Genomic DNA, 21,826 nt, shown 5'->3' on the forward strand with positions numbered 1-21,826 from the left:
TTCAAGAGGTAAGATTAACTCAATCTGATCCCGTCTAACTTAATGATTTAGATCCAGTTTTCTTTCCTGTATAACAATTATGACTAATCTCAGAGACCCTTGTGTTTAATTTGATTGAAATGGGCAAAAAGCTTTGAACTTTGTTGCTGAAACTGCAGATTTTGAATTTTTTGGAGTACACAGGGCAAAATTATAACATTGCAGAATAGGGCAACGATAGAAAAGAAAGACTGACTGGGCACCACCACTTTCTTTTTTTTGATTCCTAAAGAGCCTCGCAGGGTACAACCCAACATGTGAATGTGTTCTAGCATAGGCTTCTTTTTACCAAGATGCAGACAAACTCCTCCCCACTGACATCCCCTTGAAATTTGAGCAGATCTATCACACACCCACTCACTAAGCTCACCCCCCTCCTCTTGTAATTGCTCGTAGCCCTGCCACAGTGCCACTCCTTCACTCTACTCACATTGGTTTCCACAGTGATTCAAAAAGATCCCAGTATAATTTCAATCGAGGGTCTTCTCCAATTTCCCATTGCTATCAACTCCCTCACATCTTAACTTTACTTCCTTCCTTCTCTTTATAAACCCAAGAAGGGCTTTGCCACAAGAAGAAAGAACCCAGTTCAATTTCTTCAAGCTTGTCTTGAAGCACTAGCACCAGTCCCAAGGCTCCAATGCTGAGGCCTAGCCTCACTCTCCTCCTGCTCTCCGCTCTCCTGTTTGCCCACATTCTTGGTAAGCTAGCTTCTTACATCAACACTATCTTTGCACAATTGCACAAACACAAATTTTCACAGCAAATCCAAAATGTAGAGGTAGATTAAACTGTTAAAATTCACTAAAATGAACTCACTTTTTTGAACTGGGTACTTCTTGTTGCAGTCGATGATGTCTCGGCCACCACAATGACCTTCGTCAACAAATGCTCCCACCCAGTCTGGCCGGGAATCCAACCCAGCGCCGGCCAGCCCATCCTCGCCAAAGGCGGCTTCACTCTCCCACCCAACAAGGCCACCACCCTCCACCTCCCTCCTCTCTGGTCCGGCCGCTTCTGGGGCCGCCACGGCTGCGCCTTCGACGCCTCCGGCCGCGGCCGCTGCGCCACCGGCGACTGCGGCGGCAACCTCTACTGCTCCGGCCTCGGCGGCACCCCTCCCGCCACCCTCGCCGAGATCACCCTCGGCCACGAGCAGGACTTCTATGACGTCAGCCTGGTCGATGGGTACAACCTCGCCATCTCCATCACACCCTACCAGGGCTCCGGCAAGTGCAGCTACGCCGGGTGCGTCAGCGACCTGAATATGATGTGTCCGGTGGGGCTGCAGGTGAGGTCACATGATAACCGGCGCGTGGTGGCGTGTAAAAGCGCGTGCTCTGCGTTTAACTCGCCGAGGTATTGCTGTACCGGAAGCTACGGGAGCCCGCAGTCGTGTAAGCCAACGGCGTATTCCCGGATATTCAAGACGGCGTGCCCGAGAGCTTATTCTTATGCTTATGATGATCCCACCAGCATTGCTACTTGCACCAGGGGAAACTATGTGGTCACCTTCTGCCCTCGCCATGGCCACCGTTGATTAGTTAGCGCTAGTTTGTAGTAGTAGTAATCTCGGTTAATTAAGATTAGTGTTGCACCTCGCAACTGTTGCTTAGCTTCCATGACTGTGTTTGTGTTTTTTTTATGTAATGCTATGAAGAAGATGAAGGGCGTTTTGGTAACACCGACCGATATTCTGTGTTTCATCATATCTCTTAGCGTACCGATTTAGTGCAAATGATTAAGAAGGGTTGAAATTAATTAATGGCTTCTTAATTAGAAATGTACTATAAGTATGGATGATTTATCATTCCTCATCGAGCAGGTTCATCATGAAAGGGAGGGAAAGAGGATGGTGGGGATGTGGGCCGGGTGGGCCTGATCCTTGGGCATGGATCGCCATTGTAGGAGCTTTTGAACTTTGCGGCCATGCGCCCCTTCGATTCGTGCATTGTTTCCATGATTTATGCAATTACGCGGTTCATTCTATAAATCAAAAGGCATTGAGGGCGGAGAGAGAGGGAAGCATGGTTTCAAATGCGGCTTGTTCATCATAACTCGAGTAATGTTGCTTAAAATGTAAAGCGTACATGTTTTTAAAAAGATCATACACAAAAATCAAATTGAACAATTATGGAGACATTACAACTGTTGTAATGTTATTCAACTATAACATTCTCCAGACTAGGCCTCATCATTTGGCCCTACCCCGCCTTACCCTATAGGGCCGAAGTCATACCCGGCCATCCGTTAGGGCGGGCCGGCCTTAGCCTTTTTTCAATTAGGGTAGGGCCCCTTATCAAGCAAATGAAACCCGGTCCTACCCTATTGAGCCATTTAGAGCCAAGCCCTGCCCGGCCCTAATAATTACTTATTTTCTATTGTTTTTAATATGTTTCTTATTTTTTTTATACAACACAACTAATTTTGTAAGTTTTTTTTTCTTTAATTTGTATTTTTTTTGTTAAATAACAATTTATTTTTGGTGATTTAGAGAGATAGTTAATGAAATATATGAATATAACTACTTAGATTAATAATTCTAGATGTCTTAAGTTAAATATAATGTATATGTATGTTAAATATGACTAAAAATAGGGTATTGTATCACATATATCCCTTGAGGAAATATTTGAGGAAAAAAAAATTAAAACTCATGAATTTATTACGTTAAACAAAATGACGTCATATTCGGCCATATTTAGCCTTATTCAAAGGGCTGGCCCTACTCGGCCCTCTTAGCCCTAGTGAAATAGGCTTTAAGGGTGGGCAAGAGCTTGAATATTTGAGCCCCAGCCCGACCCTACCGGGCCCTAAAATTTAGGGTAGGGTAGGGCCGCCTTAGCCCGGCTCATGATGAGGCCTACTCTAGACCTACAAAAATATTTATAACTTATTCTCGAATTGACTAGGTCAATGTCGCATTTTAACCTAAACCTGATTTATAGATATTAGACTTACGGATCTTGTAAAAATCGCCAAGTGAATTCCCAGCTCACACAACAAACTCAAAACCAAGTGAAATCTCAGCCTACTAAAAACTCAGCTTAAACAAAAGTAGCTTGATTTAGTGACGCGATTTACAAAAATCTCATCTTGTTCATAGACGATGCAAAGAATTCGGTTCTCCAATTGTACTAATCTTAAAGTGGAATCTCATCTTATAAACAACTCAGCTTACATAATAGACATGGCTAGATTATTAAAAAAAAAAAAAAAAAAAAAAAAAAAAAAGAACATGGCTAGATTTACTGATTTAGTGCCACGGTTACTAAAATCCCAGCTTGTTCATCGACGAAACAAAGTACTCAAATTCACAACTACCAAAAAAAAAAAAACATTGCGTCTGCCGGGAGTCGAACCCGGGTCTATTGCTTGGAAGGCAATTATCCTAACCGTTGGACTACAGACGCGAGGCTTGAAAGGAAACTGCTACGAGATCTCCAGATCCTTATTATTTTGTTTTATTCTTGCTCATTTTTGTACTGGGCATAGCAATGGCCTGGTTTTCAAACGAAACCTCTCAAAACAACTTTACACCCAAAACTAAAACCATGCAAGCACCATGTACCTCACAACTCTACCCTCACCCAAAACCCCAATCACCCCCAAAACCCTAACCATCCCCCTCACCTTCTTCTTCACACACTACTCCACCTCAGCCTCTCACCTCGACCAAATCAGCGTAGACAACACACCCTACTGGACCAAAACCATCCACCACCTCTGCACCCGCCACCGCAATGTCGACCAAGCCCTCCACCTCCTCGACCACCTCCACCTCCGTGGCTACCGCCCCGTCCCCCTCAACCTCACCTCCATCGTACACGCTCTCTGCGACTCCCACCGCTTCGACGAAGCCCACCACCGCTTTGCCAACTCCATCCACTCCGATTGCGTCCCTGACCAGCGCACTTGCAACGTCATCATCGCTCGCCTCCTCGATTCCCAAACCCCGCACACCACCTTAAATGTTCTTCGCCTCTTGAGTCATTTAAAGCCTGATTTCGTTGCCTCTTTGGTCAATTACAACCGTCTGATGGATCAGCTCTGCTCGCTCCGGCGGCCCAGTGAGGCTCATACAGTACTATTTGATATGATGAGCAGAGGGCATTGCCCGAATGCGGTTTCCTATACAACGTTGATCAATGGGTACTGCGGAATGGGCGAGTTAAGTCATGCACACAAGGTGTTTGATGAAATGTGTGAGAGAGAAGTAGCGCCTAATTCGATGACTTATAGTGTTTTGATTAGTGGAGTTCTTCGGAAGCGGGATATTCGGGGTGCGGTGGAAATGATGGGGAAGTTATGGGAGGCAATGAAGGGTGAAGATGACACTCTTGTGAAAAATGCTGCTTTTTCGAATTTGATTGAGTCCATGTGTAGAGAAGGGTATTTTCAAGAAGTTTTCGGTATTGCGGAAGATAGGCCGCAGGGGGAGAGTGTGAATGAGGAGTTTGCTTATGGGCAGATGATCGATTCGCTTTGTAAAGCCGGAAGATATCATGGGGCGTCGAGGATTGTGTACATCATGAGGCATAGAGGGTTTGTGCCACGCGTAACGTCGTATAATTGTATTGTGCATGGACTGACCAAGGAAGGAGAGGGAGGTGTTATGAGGGCTTACCAGTTGTTAGAGGAAGGAATTGAGTTTGGTTACTTGCCGTCGGAGTACACTTACAAGGTTCTAGTGGAAGGTCTGTGCCAAGAATCAGACGTTGACAAGGCGTGGCAAGTTCTTCAATATATGTTGAGGAAGGAAAGAGTGGACAAAACCAGGATGTATAATATATATTTGAGAGCTCTGTGTCTTGCTAATAACACTACTGAGCTCTTGAACACGCTTGTTTCGATGCTCCAGACAGAATGTCAGCCTGATGTGATCACGCTGAACATTGTTGTCAATGGGTTCTGCAAGATGGGGAGAGTGGAAGAAGCTTTAAAGGTACTGGATGATATGATGACCGGAAAATTTTGCGCGCCAAATGTAGTGACCTTCACAACTATCATAAATGGTTTGTTAAATGTTGGTAGAACGCAAGAAGCTCTTTATATACTGCATGATGTGATGCCTCAGAAAGGTTTTCGCCCTAATGTTGTGACATATAATGCTGTTCTTCGTGGTTTGTTCAAACTTGATCAAGGAAAGCAAGCAATGGAGATTTTTAATGGCATGGTAACTGAGGGTGTGGCTGCTAGCAGTACCACTTACACTATTATTATTGATGGGTTATGTGAGTCTGATCAGCTAGAAGAGGCTAAAAGGTTTTGGGATGACGTTATTTGGCCCTCACAGATCCATGACAATTTTGTATATGCGGCCATCATCAAAGGGATCTGCCATTCAGGAAATTTTGATGAGGCATGTCATTTCCTTTACGAACTTGTAGACTCTGGGGTCTCTCCGAATATATTCAGTTACAACATTGTGATCGACACTGCTTGCAAATTAGGTCTCAAGAAAGAGGCCTATGAAGTCGTAAGAGAGATGAAAAGAAATGGGTTGTCTCCAGATTCTGTAACATGGAGGATTCTTGATAAGTTTCATGGGAATGCAAGGAAAGAATTTGGGGATGATGAGGATTCACAATCAAGAAGTCGACCGCATGGATAGGTGAACAGGAATATATGTGATAATGGAGCACACCTTAAAGAAGAACCGTCATAAAGAGGAGACAATGGGGTGGCATCGTGTGAAATGAAAAGATTAAAGGGAACTGGAAATGACTAGCTTGCATGAGTTGCCTCCACGACACAGTTGAAGGAGATAATGGACGGTCCATTTCCCAGTCCACAGAGGAGAAGGTACACACATTGGGTCAAGTTGCTCACAGATCATTGATTCATATGAATAATGACATACTGATCCGAAAGATAAGAGATTTGACTGGTATGAGTTGAATACATATCTCTCAACAGCCCCGTATTGGACTCATTACCAAGTCCAAATTTTGTCTACAATTCCATTTTCGTTGGATTCTTGCATTTTGTAGATTAGTATTCAGGTTTTCTCCATTGTAAATGTACATCACAGAAGTAAACCCTCTTCGAATCATCATCGACTGTCTGTAACTTCGAATCATCATCGACTGTCTATAACTTCGTATACTGATTTGCCATTCTGATTAATTTTCGAATCCAACTGATGCCTTACTGACAATGAACTAAATCACAATACCTACCTATTGTTTTCGATTCAAGGGAGTCTTTCTAGTGAGGACCTCTATAATGAGAACTAGTTAAGGACTTTTCGGTTTATGGTTTAAAAGACCTATTTTTCAATCACAGCTTGGCATCTCATCCGTTTAGTTTTTAGGTTTATATGATTAGATCATTCTTACAAATTTTCAGCCGAATCGGTGATCGTTAAGATAACAAACTAGATCAAATTGATGGACGAACCAAATCTATCAAACATGAACCGTTCAAGTTCATAATTAGTAAATCACATTTATGAATGCCTTAACGATTTTTATTATGGCTGAAAATTTGCATAAATGATTCATTTATAAATATCTATAAACTGAACGGTTAAGATGTGGATATAAGATCGAAAAGCGGGATAAGCCGAAAAATCTTCAATTAGTCCTTAACTTAAGGGTTCTCGTTAGAATGGCTCCCTTCGATTTAATACTTGAAAAATATCACCAGTGTTGTGCTTCCAGCTTATTCAAATTTCTAATAATGTGTTACTGCAGACACAAACGCGATTTGTGTGTCTATTATAACATGCTACTAAACTCAGCTAATCTAACAACTTCCGACTTTTGAATATAATTAAAGTCGCAAACATACTCTAGCTGGTACAAATCCTAGTCAATGAATAAACAGAAAGTCTTGGTCTCGGCAAGTAAGAGATATTTGTTTTCCGTCAACATCATGAGCATAATACAAGTACGTGTTGGTATCAGCATTTTGTAGTACAATAACGCGTACAAACCGAGTGCGTCGCTGGAGCGTTCGTCATGGCACATGGGCCGGGCACAATACTAAAGAAACTACGTTTACCAAAAAATGGTGCACGCTATTTACACTCGCTTGTTGTGGAGGTTATGCATGTGGGATGACGATCACAGTAGAGGACACGCAGAGAGTGTGCCCATAATTCTACAATAACTGCCATCAGGCTAGGCCATCGCTTTCCTCCCAACTTCCCCACAAAAAGCCCCTTACCGCGTATCACTTCGATCCCACACGCCACATTTATTGTAAAAGTCCCTTACCCCCGGCCCAGATTCCCTTCTTCTACCTTTTTACACATCGTTTTCAATTTCATTTCGAGGTTTTTGAGTTGATAAGAAAATGAGCTAATTCTATTAATTTGAAGAAGAAAGAATTCTGATTAATATCATGGTCGATTATTAATTTATATGAATAATTTTATTTCGTTAATACATTTTGTCATGTTATTTGAGATCTTGTGCGCGTAGAAGAACGTATATATTGACGTTGCCGATTTTAACAAGCATGTGTCATGTATTTTATTCACATATTATTGATCATCTCAAAATGGAATGACATACTAATATCAATATCTATAGAGATCTTCTTATTGTCAAGGATAAGTACATATTGGTGTAGTGTGCGTGATAAACTTTATCTACCTGAGAGTGGCTAAATAGAGATGAGTGAGGAATTTAAGAAAAAATCCTGCATAAAAACATATGAAATGAGTACCACTAGTATTATAGTTGTAACATACTAAAATTTCTTTTGAAGAGACTCATAGCATCTCAATTTCCGACAAAGGTTGTAGAAAATTAACGAAAAAATGTCTCCAAATGCCAGTTTTAGATTCTAACATAAATATCAAAATTTAACTGTTTTTTTTTTGTTCTTTCATTTTTATATGAAATTGGTCCGTTGAAGATTCTAATTGTTAACTTCATCTGACTAAAAATGAAAAACATCATGTCTACTAATTTATTTTCCAAATCTACCATTACAATTTTCATTATTTATTTATTTTGAAGGTCCCTTATTATATTCATATTTTATAATTTTCCCCGCCTTTCTTGGCGGCATTTTTATAGGTGGCTCAAAAAATTCCTTTCCCTCTCAACGCGTAAACCTCTCCTCTATAAATACGCACCTTCCTCATTTCTCTCTCCCAAATCACCAAAATCCCTGATTCCCAATTTCTCTCTCTAAAACAAAACCAGAGCAGAAAATCCATCCATGGCTTCCAACGGAACCCCAACCCCTCCCCCCGCCGACGCCAAACCCATCGTCACCGACGAGGTCCGCCGCGTCTTCAAGAGCTTCGACACCAACGGCGACGGCAGGATCTCCGTCTCCGAGCTCGGCAACGTCCTCAAGGCCCTCGGCTCCAACGTCGGCGAAGACGAGCTCCAGCGCGTGATGGTCGAACTCGACACCGACCGCGACGGCTTCATCTGCCTCGACGAGTTCAACGCCTTCTGGGTGGCCGGCTCCCCTGACGGCTCCTCTGCCGAGCTCAAGGGAGCCTTCGATCTCTACGACCAGGACCGCAACGGCCTCATCTCCGCCGAAGAGCTCCACCTCGTCCTCAACCGCCTCCAGATGAAGTGCTCCGTCGAGGACTGCAACCGCATGATCCAGACCGTTGACGCCGACGGCGACGGCAATGTGAATTTCGAGGAGTTCAAGAAGATGATGAGCAACAACAGCGCCAGCAACGCCGGCACCGTCGCTTCTAACGGCGCGTGAGGTCTAGTTTTCACAAGGTAGTAGTTCGAATCTTAGATGAATTTAGATCTCTAAATTAAATTTCTGGATCTCTGTGAAGGTGAAATTAGGGTTCAACTTTCGTAAAATGCTATGAAAATAATAGTAGTACCGGGTTTAGATATGCTTAGTGGATCTGTGAAAAAAGGGATTAATCTCACCTTTTCTTCATGTACTTATGGGATCGATCTCTTATGCAAATCACTATTTCTCTATGTTCTTGTATTTTTTTTTTTGGAATTTTGGAATTTGATTCGTTGAATGGATATATTATCGCGTTGTGGATTTTATTCTTGTTTTGAATTTTCGGAGAAGAAGAGCCTCGGTGGTGGACGGCGTGCCTGGGAGGCTGTGTAATGGGGGACTTTGGGAACACGTAATTCGTAGACTGACCTACATTGACAGAAACCCATAATTTTGAGATTATTTACAAACCTGCCATTCCAATGCAACCCACCCCTTGTTCCTCGTTAATTTCAAAGCTGAGTCTTTCACTATTGGGACATTAGGTAGCGGTATCAGTTCATTTTCATCCGGTTGCGTATCGAAAACTAAATTATGGATCCAGCGGTGAACAAAAATGGGTATGGGGAGGAGGAGTTATCTAGGTGAAGGAGTGAGGAGGATTCTTATGATGAAATCAAATTGGTGAGGAAAAGTATGAGTTGGAAAAGTAGGTGTTTGGAATTTGTAGGATAGTGCTGCCGTGCTGGTGATGTAAATAGTTGTGATATGGGGGACGATTGTTAAGCGGGTCAAACATGTCGCGGAGTATGAATGAATAAACAAGTGAGATACGTGTCCTTTTATCAACTAAGCCTAAAATAGTTTAGGGGGCCTAATTTGATAATCTTTTTAGAACCTGAAAGACTTGGGCTAGAAACCTTTTTTGATCACTAATCGGAGACTTGGTCATTCTTTCCCTTCTAGTTTTTCAAAGAGTTTCACTTTGCCAATCTGGCTTGTATTATTATTAGTGCCAAAGGGGTTGGTAGCGTTTTCAAAATGTGGTTAAGACTTGTGAGACGATTCTACCTAATGTGGCAGTGGTGGTCTTTCTAGGCCATCTCTGTGGAGGAAGGCTATGGCTGTTCAAAGAACACACGTACACAATCCTCCTTAATTAAGTATTCGAAAGCGTAGGGTAGATTTGCAAGTGGAGGGCTGCAGACAACCCAGGAAAGGAAATTCCAGGGACCATCGGGGATTCGTGGTCCTGTTTTACATTCACAAATTTGGAGGTATAGGTGTTGGAGGTTAATGACCAACCATGGGTCTTTAGGAAACCATTGGTTTCTTATGAGAATGATCCCAAATTTGATTTTTTTTTAGCATATCAAAACAAAAACTTGGCAATATGGATATCGTCAATTTGGAAGTATAGCACAATGCCCATGAGACCTTCTGGATCACCCAGCAATAGCCAAAAGGTTTAATTTGGTAATATTGGATGTTTGTGGTTGACCAACCCAATATAGAAAGATGAGCATCAAAGCCAAACACTTTTGCTAATGAGAGAATTAACACGTTAAGTCACAATGTTGATGAACGAAGATGAAGGCAAAGGATGGATTGGGATGAGAAAGTTTGGACACCCCACGTCCCCACTCATTCTTTACACCTATTTACCCATATGCTGCTTCTATAAGCCCAATCCAATGCTGCCTAGCTGAATGCCTCAATATATACATAACCACAGAGCGGCCCAATGCTGGCTGACACCATAGTGCAACTGCCACATGTGTACACCAACCCAGTGTCACATCTCAATTCTGTATACAAAGAATTTGGAATGATGAACAAGGCATTGCAATTTTTTTTAAATTATCTCAGCAGACTGGTATAATATAATACACAATGATGATCACAAGGTCATGAAGAATTTTTGTTGTCCTCTTTCTACATTATCAACAAAAAAAAGTTATGAAGTATTTGTTGTTATTTTTAATTTCAAAAGTCGAGATTAAAAGACATGAAATTGTTTGTTTAATCTTAACTCTCGGTTTTAAATTTCAGAATCACAAATATTTGGTCAATTGGTAGACTGTGTGAGCGTTATTTATGTAATCGAATTGTAACCCGATGATTGTTTGTCAAAATTGAAATCCGGAGCCAATGAATAGATCCCATCTAAGAATTAAAAATTGAAAATACAAAAATATGTACAGATAAGGGGGTTATAATTAGGAATAGTGAGGAGAGATGGACTTTGGGTAAAGATGAAGCTTTGTTGTTGCCTCAATCAGCTAGTTTGTTAATGACAGGAGAGCACTAAGCTAGATCGATAGCTTAATGCGGTCGACAACATGAGAAAACACCCATAATGTCGTTTTCGATGGTTTCACATGTTCAAGGCTCAGTACCCTCCAAAAAGCCATTGCCAATGGATTTCACCTCCCTCATGGCTTGGATTTGGACATATCACACATACACACATATATAAATATATTTGAGCAGTGATAGAGAGCATGACTCTTTCTCATTTCTCTAATTGAGCATCTCTTTCCCCTCTTCCACAATTTGTTGCGTAACTGGTTTCCCTTCTTAGCTTCCATTAGTAATTCCTTATATCCTTGTTGCTTAAGGAACTAGTTATGAAGAACTCATCGGTGTTCATGGCGGATTCCGTTGATGAAGACTGTGATTATCTGTTCAAGGCGGTTTTGATCGGGGACTCTGGAGTTGGGAAATCAAACTTGCTGTCCAGGTTTTCCAAAGACGAATTCCGGCTGGATTCCAAGCCCACCATCGGTGTCGAATTCGCTTACCGGAATATCAAGGTTGGTGATAAACTCGTCAAGGCTCAGATATGGGACACTGCCGGCCAAGAAAGGTATGTCGAACATGAACTTGATCGTGTTCTGTAATCATCCATTTGATTCATTTGCAGAATTGTATGCCAAAGATTTTTCTTCAAGTTATAAGTATGAACACCATGCACGTTTAGCTGAATTTAACCTAAAAATTAAATACCCTCTTTATGATCTATATATGTTCTGTTGCTTGGATCAAACAAGTTGAATCACTGAACTAATCGGCATGCCGAAATCTGTTTAGAAGAGAAAAAATCATCAAAACTTGATGTTCATTTTTCTAAATCATGTTTTGATGTTTAAAAGTTTGCTCATCTTTTGAAGCAACTGATGAATTATAGTTTTGAACATTACTGCTCAACCGTGCCTACTTTTTGATGATTTAGTTTTGGTCCCATTAAGTGTTCAAAAATACTACTAATTTCTATTATTATGAACGTAATATAATCTCAGCTAGGGACCATCTGCCTAATATACATAAACTTCAATCTTTTTTAATTTGCAAATATGAACATAAAAAGTTCAACAAGAAAATAGTTGTATTCAATACTCAAAAGCTGAGTACTTTTCTACCAAAAAAAATAAAAGCTAAGTACTTAATTCCTTTAGATGTCTGTCATTGTAGTTCTTGCTAGTGATGACTGCCAATTGCCAAGAGATAACCACAAAATGAGTTAACGAAAAAGAAGAAAAAGAAACATATTTACAGAAACCAAATCATCACCCGTGAGGTTTCTACTGGTTTAGTAAAACAACAGTAAACCATGCCCTCTGTGCTTTTTTCACCTGCTTTTGTGTTATGATGTCAACCTTGGATTCTTGAGGTAGAAACATGTTCTTTTCACTTTGGACTAATAATGGAAAAACAGAATTATGACCTTAGTATTAATTTAATCCAATGTGATTGTGGCGTGGTCAAGCTCATCATTCTAAAATCTGAACAGAAAGAAAAGCCTGGGAAAACTTACACTTTACAGTTTACATTTCTTGCTTCCTAAACAATGTACTTGTGATGCAGATTCAGAGCGATCACCAGTTCATACTACCGTGGAGCGCTAGGTTCGATACTAGTGTATGACATAACACGGCGAAAATCCTTCGACAATGTGGATAAATGGTTGCGTGAGCTCCGCGAGTATGGTAATTCCGATATGGTTATAGTTCTTGTGGGGAACAAATCGGATTTGAGTTACTCGAGAGAGGTCACCGAGGAAGAAGGTAAAAATTTTGCAGAGGCAGAAGGGATATGTTTCATGGAAACTTCAGCTCTAGAGAATGTGAACGTCGAGAGACTATTCTTGGATATGATTTCTAAGATTCACGAAATAACGAGCCAAAAGATTTTGGACACCAAAATGGATGATCAAACTAGTGCAAGTCTTCAGTCTGCGAAAGAAATCATACATATTGATGATGATAGTGAAGTCACGGCTACTAAACAATCAAGTTATTGTTGCTCATGATAATTTTGTTCAGCTCTTATGTACACTCCATGGGAGTGAGAAAGAGAGAGAGCTTGTATAGAATTGAAGAATTTTGATTTTGATTTCTTTCGGATTGGTCATACTCAGATCCCGATTTATTGATTCGCATTTTCCATTTTTATATCTCTCTATGATGGCCCCTGTTTCTATCTCTATGATTTCTTTTTTCTTTGTCCTATGTACTCTTTTTTTACTCTTGAAAACTGAGGCAAAGGAAGCAAAAAAAAAAAAAATTGGTATAAAAAGATGGAACTATACACCTGAAGTGTTGTTATTAATGTTTTCCAAGGATATCACTGCCCCAGATTTGATCTCATTTGATGCTTGAGAATGGGACATAAGAATATAAATAACCCAGAAATGGAGGCAAACAAAGTATACCACAGACCATAATCTTGCAGTCGTGTTCCTCCTTAAAAACACTGCTCCGGCCATGAAAATGGACTCCAATTGCTGAAGCAATGAACCTAGGTGCTCCCGGCCTGAACGGAGTCTGTCTTCAAATAGTGGCCTGCCTGATTCTATGTCCCTGTATGGCGTAGCAGAAAATTCGGTCATTGATTTGCCTTCATCTAGGAACCGTGAAACTGTCTGCAGAATACATACAATCACATGTTCAGTTTTAGTTTCTGTTATATCAGCACACTTCTATCGTGCACATTTTGCAGAAGGGGTTATCAGCAAAATCAACATACCTCTATTCTGAACTGAAGAGTTGCCTTCTCTGAGGAGAGAGACTCAACCTGGTTGAATAAGGGATTATACTTTTTCAATAAACCACAGAATATGTACATTACAATCTAGACTCACAAGAAACAAAGAAATGTCAAAATGAAAACAGACCACTTAAAGGTGATAGCTCTGTGTAAATAATACTATTTATATCCTAGCTTTGATTTGTCTCAGAGACATGTTGTTTCTCTGAGTTCTGTAATATTTCATTTTAAAAAACATTTCATTTTCCTATCAACAAACAATTGACTTATACATGTAAACTGCCACACCTAATGTTGAATGGACCCATGAAATTCGAAAAATAACAAACCTGGGCCTGTTTCTGAATCAAATGGTCAGTCATCTGAGAAAGTCTTCGCCTGAGCTCAATTTCTAGATCCGTTGGATCTTCCATCTCTTTCCTTGTCATTTCAATGTTTGCTTCCAGCTTCTTTGCCTGAAATGTAGAGATATAATTTTTCTTTCTTTTAGACCCGGTGATATGGAAAATCACAAATTTATACAACATATGAAATATAAAGAAAATATAGATACAAAGGTTAAACTCAGGCCCATCAGAGTAAAGGGGCAATTCAACTAAGAAACACATGATTTCACACCATGACGGATCAACACTAATGGAAGAGAGAGAAAGACATGATCAAAGTGTGAAGCATGTTTCCTATACCTAAGTAAATGTAGCATAGACAGAGCGGTGAGGAAGAGAGAAAAAGACATGATCAAATTTGACATAACTAAAAGGAAATACACAAACCTTATCTTGCAGTCGTGTAACTTTATCATTTACAATAGCATACTCTGCCTCCAAAATCTCTCGCTCAAGTTCAAGTCCTTTTGGAGCTCCTACTTTCTTTAAGGATATTTCAGTCTGATGAGTATCAGAGATCTTCCTCCTGAGTTCTACGATAAAGAAAAAAGAGTTCCAAGGAATTATACTAACAAACCGGTAACAGAATTGGTTTCATCTTAATTGCTACAGGTAAATTGTACATGGTCTTATGTGCTTTATATTTTACTGCTGGAACCCAGCAAACACCTCTGAAGAAAAACAACATGGTACCACCAAAATTTCATGAAGCAAAGTGCCATTGTGCATAAACCATTACTATGTGATTGAAAGAAAGTACCTTCATCGCTAACTTCTTTTAAGTCAACTTGCTGTCGAAGTTCTGCTACATGATTGACCTAGATCGGACAAATAAAACAAGAAAGAGTTAACAACTGTGATAAGTACTCATGAATCGTTCTACAAATTGGCAAAAAGCTTTACTAAAGATGCATACATCCTGAAGGATAATATGTTTAACTGGAAAACTAAACAGCACAACTTCTGAATGGTGTAACAAAGAGAACAAGAAAATTGATGAGGAAGTAAGTTGAAATTTTTAAGGCTGAATCTGGTTAAAATTATCATAGTTTACAACAGAGTAAAACCATAAGTTGAGACAGATATAGAGAAATTACCAAAAACAAGCAGCAACAACATGAACGTAAAACAGTTGGTGGATTGGGAAAATCTATCCTACACATTACAGATTGAAAAAGATTGTAATTAAGTAAAATATCGGTAATATTACATTATTACAGACAAGTATTAGACACTGCATTCAAGCACTCAAAATGCCACAGAGCAAGGTTCAAATCACCAAATACCAAACTGAGAAGCTAATAAGGATTTAAGGCCACGAATAAGCAATGATGTTCATACAAATACTATTTCAGCTACTGCATTTGCACCTTAAGAGCAATTAAACCACTGGACATTATCTAGTGCTCAAAATATCAATTAACAGATCAAATATAGATTGCACCACAGGAAACGTCCAATTAAGATATCACCATACCTCCTGTTCGAGATTCCACTGCACAGTAGCTAGGGATTTCGCAAGATCAGCATTTGCAGTCTGCAACCATTTTGACACTTGGTAATAAGAAAATCCGTCCAAATACGGGAAACTAAGTTCAAAAGAGCAAGAATTCTTCTGCTTCTAGATGTAGAGGCAGAAGACGAAAGCCAATAATATTAGAATGTAACAGATGAAGGTTGTCGCACCTCAAGTTTAGCCAAACGCACAAAGGCTTCCATTCTAGTACTATTATGTTTCTGCTTCTCTATATCAGCCGCTTCCATGGTTTCCATCATAGTCATTTGTAGCTTTGAAGCCTGAAGCAGCAAGGAGTTTATAAGGATTAACTTTTCATGGAAAAAGATATGTTAACAAGAATCAATACATAAACAAACTATTGGTGGGAAGAAAAATGACATTGTGTTCATCACCTTAACATTCAAACAAATGTACGACTTATCACCAAGTTACCATGGTTGTAAGAAACATATAGGATGCAGGTGATTCGTTATTTAAAAACGGAAACTGCTCAACATGTTATGCATAGTTTGAAGCACACACAAAACAGTTCCGACTACTTATTATGACATGGAACAAGAACAAGTAAGAAACCAAAGGATAAAAACCAGAAAATTTAATAACTTTTTCTTACCTCTTGTGCTTGTTCCTTCACTTGAACTTCAAGCATTTTCTCCAAGCTCTGTTTCTCCCCTTCCAATCTGGCAACATTATTTTCTCGCTCTTTAATGGCCTCCACAGCTTTAGCAGCTGCTTTCTCAGCTAGAATCTTCTCCCTTTGCTTTCTCCTTTCCTCCTTCGCACGCTCGCTTTCAGAATCAGAACTTGAACCGGAGTCTGAGTCAGACTCAGAGCTGCCATCAGTTACTGAAGTAAAACCTCTCTTTAAGTCTTCGGAGGTAGAACTCCTGGACACTTCACTGGACTCAGGCTTACCCCTGACAGTACTATTTCTCAGCTGATTTCTCATATTCTCGGCAACAATCTTCTTGTCAGACAACCCTTCATCTTTCTTTACTGACTCTAAAGGACCCTCCAAAGAAAGCTCCTTCGTATCAAGAGCTCCAGCATTGTCTTCACTTCCCTTACCTTTCACTTCAATTGAAGTGTCCACTCCCAATTCCCTATACTCCAACTCTCCTCCTTCCATAACCTTACCATCACTCTTCAACTCACCAGCTGGAGACCTCCTTGCTGAATATGGAAAACCAGACTCCTCCCCATCACTCACTCTCCTATTCAACTTCCTACCTTCCCCAACCCCGGCTCTCTGCACCGACTTCACACCATTACTACTACCAACAATCTTCTGATTCTTCTTAACCTCCAAAACCGACAAATTGGAACCAGAACCTGCACTTCCCTGCCTCCTACCATCCTTCCTCAAACCCCTCACGGCATTGCCACGACTCAATGTAGAAGTAGCTGCCGGTGCCGGATTAGGTGCACTAAGGAGCTGAGTCCAGTCACTATCACTAAGAGGCTTCGATTTCGCCTTTCCTACAATCTCTTTATCCTTATTATGACTACTATTACTATAACTGGTGCTATTAACAATACTAAAGCTCGGATCGCTCCTTAATTTTCCATTATAATCACTAATTTCTAGGGTTTTCTTCTTCAACTGGTCCTTGAGAGGCACACTGCCTCCGGTTTTCGCCGGAGCTCCCAACTTCAAGTCGCCATCGGCGAGAGGCTTCTCGTTCTTCTTCAACGACTCCGCCGCTTGCTGATCGATCTGAACCGTACGTTGCAGAATCACGCGAATATCACATTATTACTCCAAAAACAAAAACTAAAAATTCGTCTGAAATTTCTGATCAAACTAGAAGTAAATTATAAGATCGCCGATTTGGATTTCGAAAATTCGATTCGTTTAATAATAGAAGGAAGGAAGAGAGAGAGAGTGGTGGTGGCGGTACCTGTTGGAGGATGCTCTCGGCGGCTCTGAGCTTGGAGGAGATCCAATTCGCCATGATCGGAGTGAGTTAGGAGAGAGAGAGAGAGAGAGAGAGAGAGAGAGAGAGAGAGAGAGAGAGAGTAGGAAGGAGGAGGAAGGAAGGAAGGAACGTACGTTAGGTTAGGGTAAGGGACGACTTAGTTGTAGTAGTAACGAACGACGACGTTGGTTAGGAGAGNGGGACGGGAGGACGACGGACGGAGGGAAGGAAAGGGAAAGGGAGGGAGGAGAGTAGGTAGGAGGAGAGGAGGAGGAGAGAGTAGTAGNNNGCGGNGGNGTAGTAGANATGTGGTCGGTCGGTAGTTAACTAACATATNTATATAGTGGTGGTGTGTNTTAAAAAAAAAAAAAAAAGTGTGGGTGGCATTGGATTAATGAGTGAGGGAGACATAAGGCGCGTGTGGAAACGTCGCCGTATTTGTAATGTCATGTTTCACTAAACTTAAAGCATTGTTAAATTCAAACTTAACATAAATATGTAAATAGATTAAAACTATGTCAAAAATATAGATCAAATGTGATCATTCTGCAAACTAATTTGGCTGAATTATGTTCACATCCATCTTGATCTTTTTCTAGATAAACTCAGAATTTTCTCTTATTGATGTGACATAATGTATGATAAAAAGTTAATGTTCCAATTGTGATCTTCTCTTAGATACAATCGAAATTCTCTCTAATCTCTAGGGGAGTTATTGACAATTTATTGATGGAAGAAATTGTCATATAATAAACTGCAGCAGTTAAAGAATAATTAGTTCAGGGTTTAAGATTTAATAATTACGATTTAATTTGATTAAGCATATATCTATAAAAGTTATCCTTAACTCTTTGTATATAGTTGTAAGGGTCCTTTTTCGAATTAAATTGCAACTAGGCCAAGATTGACCCAATAATCCGATTAAAGGGAAATATTGTATGTGATTCGAACAACAAATGGGTTTGACAGCATGAAACGTGGTGTGGGAGCTAGAAACGCATTGAGGTGAGAGAATTGAGGGTTTCTGGGTAAGGATATACGAGAGAAGCGGAGGTTGAAGGTGGTTGTTTTGGGAAGATGGTTAACTTGGCTAGGAGCTTGAACGCATGAAGGCTTGAATGCTTAGGATTTGAAGGCCGTTTGTAGGCGTTTTTTGGGTTTTGCTTCATCCCATTTTCTACTGTAGGGACTCACCTTTTATAGGCTCAATGGATAAGGTTTTGATGATCTAAAGTATCTCATTATCCGGGTAAAATACTCCCGCTTCAATTCACGTGATTTTGCCCTAAAACCTGGAAAAGAGAAGCTTACTTCGAGATGGTGGTTCTCAGAAGAAGAAGGTTGTTGCGGTGACAACGATCATGACAGCACAAAACAAGGAGATGTAGACAAGAAAGATTGGGAAGTGTGATCATTGTTTGAGGGGAAGGAGGAAGCTTTTGACCGGTCTCATGGCTTCTTCTAACAGAATGAGACTATGATTCAGAGAGGAGTTGTTTTGGACTGTATTCATGTGCTGCGGGGAAGAAGAAAGCCGGGTATTTTGTTGGTGCAGGGAAAATAGATCAGGCGTAGAAGCAGAAAATAGATGTGTTGATGTAGGAAAAAATAGTTGGGCTTCTCTATGTGGGTTTTATGCTTTTGGGCTTTTGGGTTTGAAAGGATGGTAGCCTAATCCCAAATTCTCATGCATGTTCACCATTTCATTTGTTGATCTAAGTTGTTGGGCTTGGATTTTGGGCCCAAGACCGAAATCACCAACGACATTAAACTCACAAATAAGCATTATGCGTTTCCGTAACCTTCCACATCACACCCATTTCTGCAAGCCCTAAAGATGCGTGGATGTGGCTTGGGTCCACATTAATGGGCATATTTGCTTAGCGTGTTAAAATCCTAAGATTATAAGAATTTGCATGAATTGCATAACAAATTGTTGCGTGGCAAAGTACATGGTTTTTCGGGTATCAACAATGGTTCAATAAGCTTCTTCATGACTTATAAATTTAAGTCTATAGTCACATTTCAGTGTACTAATACACTAATGCATGGTAGAAGTTTGCTAGTACTATTAGCTAAGTGAAAGTTTATTTTTCGATGGGATTAGCTAGGTGAAAGATAATCTGTGTATCAGTCCCGTTCACCTGGTCAGTAGCTGACCAGGGTGGATCTGCTTAACTACCGTAGGATTAGCCTATTTTAAATCCAATGGTTAATAGATTAAGAGGCTAAATGGAACTAAAACATTATTTTATTTATTTTTTAATAACAATATCATCTCTCTTTCTCTTTCATCGTCTTCCCCTCTCCTCCTAAAATTCATCAGATTTGTGATGAGAACAAAATAAATCACATGAGATGGTTTCTTTCTGAATCCTTTGAATACATAGATGCAATGGGACTTACTATGACTGGGTTTTAATCAATCCTAACAAAAACCCAGTTAAGTTGAGCCACTTCCTCCTTTCGATGTCATTATCTCCATCCCCATCTGATTATAGTACATCAAGCTCATCATCAGTTTTAAAGTCGCTCGCATTAGCCAAATCCGAAACATCATCAATATCATAGGTCAAATCCAAACCAAAAACAAATCAGATTCTCCGATGAAGAACACAACTCAGGCCTTGCATATTGGAAAATCCACACCTAAAATCCACAACTCAGGGTTTGCATACTGGAAAATTCACAACTCTTGCCTTGCATACTGGAATCCTTTCTGGGTTCCCAACAAATCTGATGAATTTTGTGAGAAGAGGAGAGGAGAGGGAGAAGAAGAGAATACGTGGGAGATTAAGAGAAGAATCATCTAGGTAGAAGAAAGATAGATGATATTGTTATTAAAAATAAATAAAATAATGTTTTAGTTCCATTTAGCCTCTTAATCTGTTAACCATTGGATTTAAAATAGTCTAATCCTATAGTAGTTGAGCAGATCCCCCCTGGTCAGCTACTGACCAGGTGAACGGGACTGATCTTTGTATAGCTCCTGGTTCAAGCTTCAAAGAGTTAAAGACAAAGGTGTTGCTAGACTTGGCTAAAAAATTTATTCAGGTTCTCTCATAGGGGATGATCTCATTAGAAAAAATAGCAAATCACATATACATCCTCAAAAAAGATTTGAAACACAAATAAATCCATTTGTGTTGTTGTTAAACAAATAAGGATAATCTTTTTTCTGCATGTCATGTGTCATGTTTTAATTTACCAAACTAACCATATACTAATTAAATATGCTTTTAGAAGAGAAAAGTCTCTCATTTTGAGATTTTTCAGTAAATGGAATACAGTAGCAGATTTTCAATAACTTAGTGTAGTAGCAGTTAATTCCAGTAGAAGTAGTAGCAGGGGTTAACATTTCAGTAGAGGTAGTAGCAGGGGTTAACATCCTAGTAGTAGTAGCAGTTAATGTCACATCCCGACCCTTAAATTTTTACCTTATTTACTAGCTTAGTAATAATAAGAGTTTTACCGTCTTCGTAAATGAGTTTGTAGTTTAAATGGTCCCTAGCGGGGTTTTGGAGGACGATTATTTCGGAGAATTATTCGTAGGAGAAAAATGTGTCGACGGTAAAAATGATAAATTTTGGCTAGTAAAAAGTAATTTTTATTAGGGTATTATTTTGGGGTGTAAATTTATGGAGTTGGGTTTGCATAAGGTGTTGGACCGGTTGGAAAATCCCACATCACTCCCCTCACTTCTCTATCTTCTCTCTCGATTTCCCTCCCCCGAGTCCTCTTCTCTGCCGGATTTTCCCTCGCTCAGTTCGCCGTCGTCCGGCCGCCGTAGGCCGCCGTTCCGGTCCCAAACGGTCAGCCTCCGACCCAGCTTCCATTCTAGGCCGGTGAGAGCAGCCCTAGCTCCGCCGTGAAGGAGTTCTCTCCCCCGAAAGGTCCAACTACCATGGTGGTTCCGTCGCCGGAACTCTTTTCTCCCACCACCATAGCCGGAGCTGCTTGGCTCAAAAGAAAACCCTCCTCCCATGCAGCAACCCATCCAAAGGTCTCACTCTCTCTTGAGCTAGGTAAGGAGATATTTGGTGTTGAAACGCTCTAGAGTTTTCTAGGATGTTTTCGTTCGATTGGCATAGTTAGACTTGGAATTGAGTGTTGTGCTAGTTAAGAAAGTTGTAGAGGGAGTTGAAAGGAAGCTGTTATCAAAATTTGGTAGGCATTAGAGGTCCCCGGAGTCGGCCTCCAGCCGCCGCTATTTAAGGGATTTTCATGGTTTTTGATTGGTT

At 40.3% G+C, this 21,826-nt stretch overlaps 5 protein-coding genes and 1 non-coding gene across 6 annotated transcripts; 4 read left to right on the top strand and 2 right to left on the bottom strand.

Annotated features, from left to right (window-relative positions):
• The first annotated feature begins 679 nt into the window (after nucleotides 1-679).
• LOC101293889 (thaumatin-like protein-like) lies at nucleotides 680-1,730 on the top strand. Its single transcript, XM_004301204.1, has 2 exons — nucleotides 680-740; nucleotides 888-1,730. The coding sequence occupies exons 1-2, from the start codon at nucleotides 680-682 to the stop codon at nucleotides 1,577-1,579; spliced, it is 753 nt and encodes a 250-aa protein (XP_004301252.1). The 3' UTR covers nucleotides 1,580-1,730.
• A 1,650-nt stretch (nucleotides 1,731-3,380) lies between these two features.
• TRNAG-UCC lies at nucleotides 3,381-3,452 on the bottom strand. The gene has a single exon. It is a non-coding gene; the product is annotated as a tRNA-Gly (tRNA).
• Nucleotides 3,453-3,604: 152 nt separating this feature from the next.
• LOC101294180 (pentatricopeptide repeat-containing protein At3g18020-like) lies at nucleotides 3,605-5,713 on the top strand. Its single transcript, XM_004301205.1, has one exon. The coding sequence runs from the start codon at nucleotides 3,605-3,607 to the stop codon at nucleotides 5,651-5,653; it is 2,049 nt and encodes a 682-aa protein (XP_004301253.1). The 3' UTR covers nucleotides 5,654-5,713.
• A 2,453-nt stretch (nucleotides 5,714-8,166) lies between these two features.
• On the top strand, nucleotides 8,167-8,961 carry LOC101309155 (probable calcium-binding protein CML27-like). Its single transcript, XM_004299486.1, has one exon. The coding sequence runs from the start codon at nucleotides 8,218-8,220 to the stop codon at nucleotides 8,728-8,730; it is 513 nt and encodes a 170-aa protein (XP_004299534.1). The 5' UTR covers nucleotides 8,167-8,217; the 3' UTR covers nucleotides 8,731-8,961.
• A 2,073-nt stretch (nucleotides 8,962-11,034) lies between these two features.
• LOC101309447 (ras-related protein RABA6a-like) lies at nucleotides 11,035-13,159 on the top strand. Its single transcript, XM_004299487.1, has 2 exons — nucleotides 11,035-11,581; nucleotides 12,580-13,159. Exons 1-2 carry the CDS (start codon nucleotides 11,343-11,345, stop codon nucleotides 13,022-13,024), a joined length of 684 nt encoding a protein of 227 aa, XP_004299535.1. The 5' UTR covers nucleotides 11,035-11,342; the 3' UTR covers nucleotides 13,025-13,159.
• A 121-nt stretch (nucleotides 13,160-13,280) lies between these two features.
• LOC101294472 (golgin candidate 2-like) lies at nucleotides 13,281-17,681 on the bottom strand. The gene is made up of 9 exons (XM_004301206.1): nucleotides 17,568-17,681; nucleotides 16,280-17,383; nucleotides 15,834-15,944; nucleotides 15,625-15,684; nucleotides 14,908-14,965; nucleotides 14,535-14,680; nucleotides 14,091-14,216; nucleotides 13,741-13,788; nucleotides 13,281-13,636 (listed from the first exon to the last, which is right to left on the bottom strand). Exons 1-9 carry the CDS (start codon nucleotides 17,619-17,621, stop codon nucleotides 13,298-13,300), a joined length of 2,046 nt encoding a protein of 681 aa, XP_004301254.1. The 5' UTR covers nucleotides 17,622-17,681; the 3' UTR covers nucleotides 13,281-13,297.
• Nucleotides 17,682-21,826: the final 4,145 nt, after the last annotated feature.

Source organism: Fragaria vesca, linkage group LG5 (assembly GCF_000184155.1).
Source record: "Fragaria vesca subsp. vesca linkage group LG5, FraVesHawaii_1.0, whole genome shotgun sequence".
Classification (NCBI taxonomy): domain Eukaryota; kingdom Viridiplantae; phylum Streptophyta; class Magnoliopsida; order Rosales; family Rosaceae; genus Fragaria; species Fragaria vesca.

What these genes read in the sequence shown, in the direction of transcription:
- LOC101293889 (XM_004301204.1), top strand. Translation starts at nt 680, where the DNA reads ATGCTGAGGCCTAGCCTCACTCTCCTCCTGCTCTCCGCTCTCCTGTTT. An exon ending in CCTGTTTGCCCACATTCTTG is followed by an intron (nt 741 to 887) that starts GTAAGCTAGCTT and finishes TTCTTGTTGCAG; the next exon opens with TCGATGATGTCTCGGCCACC.
- LOC101294180 (XM_004301205.1), top strand. Translation starts at nt 3,605, where the DNA reads ATGTACCTCACAACTCTACCCTCACCCAAAACCCCAATCACCCCCAAA.
- LOC101309155 (XM_004299486.1), top strand. Translation starts at nt 8,218, where the DNA reads ATGGCTTCCAACGGAACCCCAACCCCTCCCCCCGCCGACGCCAAACCC.
- LOC101309447 (XM_004299487.1), top strand. Translation starts at nt 11,343, where the DNA reads ATGAAGAACTCATCGGTGTTCATGGCGGATTCCGTTGATGAAGACTGT. An exon ending in GACACTGCCGGCCAAGAAAG is followed by an intron (nt 11,582 to 12,579) that starts GTATGTCGAACA and finishes CTTGTGATGCAG; the next exon opens with ATTCAGAGCGATCACCAGTT.
- LOC101294472 (XM_004301206.1), bottom strand. Translation starts at nt 17,621, where the DNA reads ATGGCGAATTGGATCTCCTCCAAGCTCAGAGCCGCCGAGAGCATCCTC. An exon ending in AGTGGAATCTCGAACAGGAG is followed by an intron (nt 14,966 to 15,624) that starts GTATGGTGATAT and finishes TGTCCGATCTAG; the next exon opens with GTCAATCATGTAGCAGAACT. An exon ending in TGATTCAGAAACAGGCCCAG is followed by an intron (nt 13,789 to 14,090) that starts GTTTGTTATTTT and finishes TTATTCAACCAG; the next exon opens with GTTGAGTCTCTCTCCTCAGA.